General features: G+C 32.3%; 1 protein-coding gene across 1 annotated transcript in view; it reads right to left on the bottom strand.

The window, feature by feature from the left end:
* Positions 1-1569: 1569 nt before the first annotated feature.
* Positions 1570-8244, bottom strand: part of LOC126883169 (E3 ubiquitin-protein ligase parkin) — a 319547-nt gene continuing 312872 nt past the window's right edge. The window contains exon 8 of the mRNA XM_050648418.1: positions 1570-1774. Coding sequence (XP_050504375.1) covers positions 1665-1774 — 110 coding nt within the window. The 3' untranslated portion in view covers positions 1570-1664. The remainder of the gene's footprint in view (positions 1775-8244) is intronic.

The following is an 8244-nucleotide window of genomic DNA, read 5'->3' as shown; positions in this document are numbered from 1 at the left end:
GCAAATTTTAAGATTTGGCAGTGACAGTGACAGTATGTAAATAATAAGTACTTATCCTTTAAAATACACTGCTCAATTTTCTACAAAATACGCTTTAAGACTCGTATCAGTTTTTTTAGGAACCAGCTGTACATGTTAATTAAGGACACATGTGAAGATACTGTAAATATTTTTTATTACATGCATATTTTCTAGATAAACATGCATATTTTTGCGTAAAATACCGAATATTTCATACCTTTTTATTTGCATATTTGCCAAGTCTAACTATAACATATTAAAAAAATCACTTAAATCGGACAACAGGTTTAGTAAATTCTAGACATCACAAATTACCCATTTTTAAGGTGGTGGTGCGTTAATTTCTTGGAGAAGTATATACAGTGATGAGCGCGCTAATAACGGACAAAATAACGCAAAAGATGGTAAACATATTAAGTTGTGAGATAAAAAGAGATGAAACTGGGAAAGATGGGGTAAAGGTGGGAAATTTAGCTATAGAAACGTATAAATTATTATTATATTGATTGGTTTCCACCTTTAGACGTATCAGATGAGTATATCAACTAAAACTGTCACTGTCACAGTGTTAGTTGTCAAACTCGCCCGAGACGTCTAAAGGTGGGGAACAATCAATATAATGTAATTGTATACGTGTCTATTGCTAAATTTCCCACCTTTACTAGTTTCATCTATTTTTATCTCACAACTTAATATGGTTTCCGTCTTTTACGTTATTTTGCCGGTTATTAGCGCACTCATCACTGTATGTGTGTGTATAAGAAGAACTTAGAGTCCTTTTCGTGAGCATTTTTCAGTGCGTCGCAGTTTTTCGATTTCTTTCTAACGCATTAAATTGTATGTGACAGGCACGTCTGTGATTAAAGACATTTATAACATTTATTCTAGTTATTCTAGTTGTCGATAGATGACGCTATAATCGAAAAAAAAATTATTTACGAATTATATAATATATCTACGAATATAATCTGTACAATTTATAAGACTATATAAATCAAAGAAAATACCATTTTATAAATGCAATAAACACAATTGATTTGTTTTTATGCCAAATTGCAAATAAAATTTGACAACTGTCAGACTTAACTAAAATGTCATGTTAGAATAAATGTCATAAATGTGTACTATCACGGACTTATCTTTTTTTCTATCATTTGTGACGCACTGAAAAATGCTCATGAAAAGGACTTTACAAGCCCTAAAATTCAACGTCGCTAAATATAATGCTAGATTCCTAGCAACAAAAGAAAGAATCATAGAATCACTGAAATCAGGATATTTGTTTTATCAGGTCGGTAGTGAAACTGAAACGACGCCTGAAATAACGTTAAGAGGTTGCTTATGCCATTTTTTTTTCTATCGATCAAGTTACGTGAATTTAAGTTTTTTGGAAATTTTATATACTCTTTTATATGCTTTGGAAATTTTATATCCTGGGCATGTATTCTATATCTATAATAGATCTGATGATTCTTCTTCTGTACTCTGTGGTCTCTTTTGTATGACACAGAACGGCATTTTAAGGTCTGTTGATTCAAACATAGCAAAAAATAACCAAACAACCTTTGTTAAGTGAAACACAACTGTACAATCAAAAGAACACACATTTTTTAGTTTATTAATATCACATATTTTTCAATGTCTTAACCAAACCAATGGCTGCCCATACAATCTCTGGTCCATGCAGTTTGGCACACCCAACACCAATGGAACTCACACCCTGCTCTAGTACATACCATGTGCATACAGCCGCCTGGAAAAATACATTAATTAAATACTATACCAACAAGATAACAATCAAGGACTAAATATGCGCCATAACAAATATTTTTATCCATGCAGTACATTTTTATATACAGTAACCGCCACCCTACTAGACATTTAGGAACATTGAGCTCTTACGGTATTGGACCCTTTACTTGTTGCAATGTTTATTTTTAAGTCTAGTGACGTTTATAACGTCAGAAAACGTATAGAAACTGAATATTAACACAGCAAGTTGACAATTAATAGATCAGCTGTATTTGACGCTTATATTTTTCATTTTGTTAAAGGTGTAAAAGTTTTAAAGTATTGTAATATTCTTGGTGTTTGAATAATAGTATATTATGCAACGAGCATTTAATTATGGTCATTATGAAGCGAGTATGAGGGTTACGAAACGAGCCGTATGCGCCGAGTTTCGTATAGGGTACGAGCTTCATAATGATAATTAAATGCAAGTTGTATACACTATTTTTTCTATGATCATTCACAATAAAAAATACACAAATAAATTCAGTAGTTTGTCAGTTTGACGGTTTGTTTACATATTAAGAACTGTTAAAGCGTATGTATTTGACTCGCCATTGGTCACTGCGCGTGTACCACCTTTATCGCGAATGCCATATCGCGATTCTATTGGTTAAAAATATGTATCTTAATGAAAATCTGTATCATAATGAAGTTCATTATGATACAGGTAGTGACATCATAATTGATATATTATAGTATCAGAATAGAAAAAGTTATTTTAAAGCAGAGTAACAATATTATTAATTAATGTATTTTTTGTATGGAAATTTAAAATAGTTTCTTGACAGTAATATGACAGAGATGAAAGTCGCATCTGAGAACGGACCGGATTAGCCCATAAGCTTAGCAATTAGGTACCTACCCATATGGTATCTAGTAGCGTGGCGCATACTGTATAAAAATCTCGTGTCACGACGTTTGTTTACGCTAATATTCGCAACCACTGAACCGATTCGAATGAAATTTTGTGAAAGTGTATTGTTTGGCCCAACTTAAGTGATAGCAACAGTTTCGAGTGCCTTTCATCAGTGGCGGCCGGTCAGGGTCGGCAGGGTCGGCAGTGACGATTTACACGTAAACTCAACGAAAAATACAAGTCGATGAACAACCAAACATACATTTCTCCGTAGGCATTAGGCGGCAGGTACGGCACATTTAAATCTGCCGGTTTCATTTGGAAACATCGGCAGAAATTGTAAAAAATAATCACGCCGTTTTACGTCGTTTAATTGATATTGTAATTTTTGTTGTCAGGAATTACCATTTATTTATAGATATATATAATATCGTATAATCGTTATATCATATAATTATAGATAACTAATAAAATTGTTTAAGAAATACGATTTTGATTTTCTAATTTACTTTTTGATTCTAAGATATTTAGCGGCATGTCTAAAACAGTACAGAATGAACTAATATAATTAATTAGTTACATTTTGAATAACGTTATTGGATCTGAGATTCAGAAAACCATTTGCTTTTCGCTAGAAGTAGATGAAACTTCTGATTATCATGTCATTTACAATAATTATCAATTGTTGTCCGATACGCGTTACGTGGTAATATTTATGAGAGGTTTTTAGGTTTTACAGACGTAAGTAAAAGCTATAAGGCAGAATATGTTTTTGGTGTTTTAAAGAACAGATTTAAATTTTTTGATATCAAAAATAAATTGGTAGGGCAAACTGGGGCAACTTATGACGGCGCTGCCGTGATGTCTGGTGAACTGAACGGTCTCCAGGCAAAAGTTAAAACTATTGCAGCACAAGCTTTATTTGCTCGCTATCATGGGAATATAATGAATTTAGTTTTGCAGGATACGTGTAAAAAAATTTAAGAATATCGTCTTTTCTTGTCAGTTTAGCTCGCCCAAATGTTTTAGAACAATTTGTTTCGAAAAAAATGCAGTTTGTCAGACGCGATGAAATTTTAAAGCTCGGTTAGTTTCCACTGTAGCAGATTTTCGTGAACAGCCTTTGGAAGTTTTTTTAATTTATTATCGAAGGCGACGATTTTGAAAGTTGTGATGTGATATCTTGATCCGTGAAGCAATCGGTTTGAAAACTTTCTTAAATGATTACTCTTTTAATATTCTTTTAAATATTTTTAAGAAAGTGTTTGCCCAAACCGATTTGATAAGAAAATTGGTGCAAAATCTCAAAGATTTTCGTAATGATAGTAGTTTTCAATATATACGCAGTCACGTTTTGGGTTTTCTTGATATTTCCGAACCACCCCAAAAAAGACACAGGCATGATACATATCTCGAAAAACGAGTATATTTTGAAATTTTGGATACCTACTATGTATTATGCAAATAAATACTCGAATTTTGAAGATTTGCAAATTTTTTACCTCTTTGACGATTCAAAATTTAAGTTACCTTCGCCAAAAAATTGTCAAGATATGTATTATTACAAATTACTTAAAAATTACGCTGATCCAAATATTTTCAGAAAGTTAGATAAGTTACAAAATATGTGTAATTTTATATATTAAGTACTGCAATTCATTACAACAAACTGATCATCAATTCTCTTATTACCACCAACTTCTGCTTTAAATGAACGGGATTTCTCTTATCTCAAAAGAATCAAAACATATTGTCGAAACACCATGAAAAAGAGAATGTCAAGTAAACCAAACAAAAAAATCTCCTATGATGATTTAAGCCTTTTAATTAGATGGTATGCCTATATGAGGAGACAAAAAGACCTTGCCGACCCTGTTTCTAAGGCCACGAACTGCCTTTGCCTTTCATTAACCCTAAAATATTTTTTAAAGCTTTAAATTTGATTGTATCAAGCTCACGTAAATCAGTTATGATAGATGACCCATATACTGTTTTCTAAAAAAATACTATGGCACACTATTGGTACAGAATAGTGAGGTCATTTAACCAAGTCCAGCTATAAAAGGTGTCGATCATGTTTCAGTTCAGTAGTACATTCAATACACATTTTCTTCTGTGAATAGATGGCGATATTATTATCATCAGCATATTATTATATGTAAGCAAACAATATTGGGAAACAATAACGTGTGCAAATCATATGTGTACAGATTAAAAAGAATTTACTTGTGTAATGTCTTTTGATGTAATCATTGGTCCTATGATACTATGACCTACGTATTCTACTCTTCCTCTATCAGTAATAGAAACCGGTAAGACGTAACCAGAAAATAGGTCTCGAAATAAAACTTTGAATTGTTTTTAGCAGATGTCGCTACGGCATCCATATCTATTTGTTAGTCGTGCTATGTGGTCAATACTTTTGTATGGAACGGAAGCCTCGAACTCAACATAACACTGATGAACCAGTTAGAAGCCTTTGAACTCTGGCTTTATAGAAGAATCTTGAAAATACCTTGGACAACCCATATAACCAACGAAAATATTCTGAGGAGAATAGGTACGGATAGCCAGCTGCTCATAATTATCGAAGTCAGAAAGTTATAGACTACAGGCCCATGTCCAAAAAATGGATCGGTCATATGAACCACCAGGTGACGTATATAGGACGATATAAGAGCATAAAATAATAAGATTCAGCACTATACCGTCACTTGTAAGCTGTCCAACTGAGTGCTGGTGAGAATTCAAAAGTGCATGTAGAGTGAGTACATTTTTGTCATATATTTTTGTACGGCATTTTTACCATCGATAGATCCATGACAAATAATACGAAAGCGCGCAGTACCGTATAAAAATGGCGCGCCACAAAGTTGGTACATTTTTTTGATTTTCTGACAATTTCTAGGGTAAATTTGGTCATTTCATTATGTACAGCATAAGTTTCATACTGTTTCAATACAGCTTCTAATCCATTTCTTCGCAACGCCGTACAAAAATCATGCGACAAGTGGAAAAAATCGAGGGTTGCAATCCCCTCTCTTTCCGTGGTCCGGGGGCTGATTTAAAAAAGTACGGCTTCGGTTCCAAAACATTATCTAGCACTCAAAAGTACTATTAAAAATAATGCCATCAAAAAATTATTGTTCATTTGAATGTATATTAATAATTATCTTAATTTCATGGTGTACTTGATTTATAAAGCTGTAAAATCATTTGACCCTGTACGACAACTAGCTTTTTTTAACAGGATATTGTAAAATACAATAATTGTTATATAGTATTGCCGTTCAAAAGAAACTGTTCTAAAAAAATTATAGAGAAATACAAAAAAAAAATTTTAAATTATTGCAAAAGTTTAAATATTCATAGGTTAATAAAATAAGGTAAAACAAGGTAAAGTGCATGGGAAATGAGGTCCAGGACGAAGAAGAATATCCTGGCTGTATAACCTGCGAAAATGGTTTAACTTAACCACTACCGGACTTTTCAGAGCAGCAGTCAACAAAGTCAGAATAGCCATGTTAGTGTCCAACATCCGTAACGGATAGGCACCATAAGAAGAAGAATAAAATATAGCAATATTCTACATTTTCCACTTATTTTAAAAAGTATTAAGATAAATAAATTAGGAAAAAATGATGCCGTACATTTTAATGCAGACCATATCTTTCAGACTGATGAAAATGAGGTTAAGGGTCTAGTACTTTATGGTCATCTGATACTGTACGGTATTAACATATTTTTGAAGAGAACAATTTATAATATGATAAAATCATTATGACGTCTAACTCAAGTGAAAGGGTGTGTATATGATATCCAAGAAATGAAACTGTAAATCCCAGTATCAACAGTTTTGTATACTTTTTAGTTTAATATATTGTTATGATCTGCTTTTTATTACTTTCATATCAATTAGTCTTTATTTGAGTACTCCAATTAATTATTTAATTAAATTATCCAATTATTGCAAATCAAACAAAAAAAAATTAAGAAAAAATCTCAGGGTCCCTTTTTTTATAATACAAAAAAATTATCTAAATTATCTTATGTTATACTTATCTTCTCTCGTGGTTTCAGTATCTCTTAGTTGATTCTTATCGGAGAAAAATAGGAAAGGGAAATAAATAGGAATACATAAATAAGCATACAGAAATATCTTTTATTTTCAAAATCAATACTCTAAAAATCGATCAATTAAAACCTGTGGACATAGCTGTCCGAATGAAATTTTTACCACTTAAATTTATTCTAGTTCAAATAAAAATTTATCGGTTTGTTCCCGATAACTTTGATAAAACAAGCTAAAAAAACAAATTTAGGTATTCGCAAAATTTCTTATACTTCCTATTTAATTTTTGAAATATTGGAATCTTAATTCATATGCTTTTACTCAAATTTTTAGTTTCCGAACATAAAAATATCTTTCACATAAATTGACTGACCTTTTGCTTCACTCACAATGATGTCTCCTCTTGACCCAAACAGCTCTCCCTTGTTGACTGTTAGGCTACCCATCAAAGCCCTCTCCGTTCTCAAGCTTCAATCCAGCAGCATATCAGCACTAATTCTCCAAAAAAAAACACGAGCCAGGCCTCTTTTAACCAGTACTCGATTCAAACAACTCCAAAATTCTCTCCTCTCCTTCTCACAATAATACAGAACCAAAGAGGTATTTCTTCTCAATTTGATCTGTCTCTCGTTCCACTTTTCAGCTCCACTCTCCACTATCAAACAAACACTGGTACTTGATTTTTAACTATCCACGAAAACTTTGACTACTCTTCCGGGATGCCGGTCACATAATGAATTCCTCTTTCCAAAACTATCTGAAAATTCAACCTTCTCTCCTTCCCATTCCAAATTGCCAAACCAATCAGAGACATTTCTTCTTCCCCATTCTTTTTTTCATTCGAAAAACCCACGCATTCTTTCAAAAATATTCCTACCATCATAATAATTACTTTCGGGAAATTCAACAAAATTTACTCGGGTTTAAACAAAAAGAGATTAAAATTCCAAACTTTATTTTACATTATTTTCTAAGATATCATTACCTGTGGCTTCGGGCCTCGTGCATAACAAAGCACCGTTATAATCTCCAAATACTCTGAACAATTATTGTCTTTTCATATCACTTTCTTTCCTAATGTCTCTTATTTTTCAGGGAAAAAAACTCATTAACGATAACCCACTTCTTAAAAACTACTTATAATAAATGGTTACAAATCAATATACAGGGTGTATCAAATTTATGTGCCCGCGTTCTATTAAAATTAATAAAGTTTTTTATTCTATCTTTGATTGATAAATTGATACACAATAACATCCCCGCCTTGCTTTGAGATAAAATCGTTTTAAATAAGTGCAACGAAAAGAATGATTTTCTCTCGACAACAATACTTTTCTCTTATGTTAAAATATTTAGTCCCGCCTGAAAAACAATTGCTTCCTTTGTCCCAGTGTCTGTACTTATATGGGATTGGGTAAGTTTTCGATCGAAAATTTCCTACGTCTTTAACCTCAAAGGAATGTTCATACTTGTTGGCTACTTTGTTTTCTTCATTTATTAA

Source organism: Diabrotica virgifera, chromosome 4 (genome assembly GCF_917563875.1).
Source record: "Diabrotica virgifera virgifera chromosome 4, PGI_DIABVI_V3a".
NCBI classification, from domain to species: domain Eukaryota; kingdom Metazoa; phylum Arthropoda; class Insecta; order Coleoptera; family Chrysomelidae; genus Diabrotica; species Diabrotica virgifera.
The sequence above is the reverse complement of the archived record's forward strand: the minus strand, read 5'-3'. Positions and strand labels throughout refer to the sequence as shown.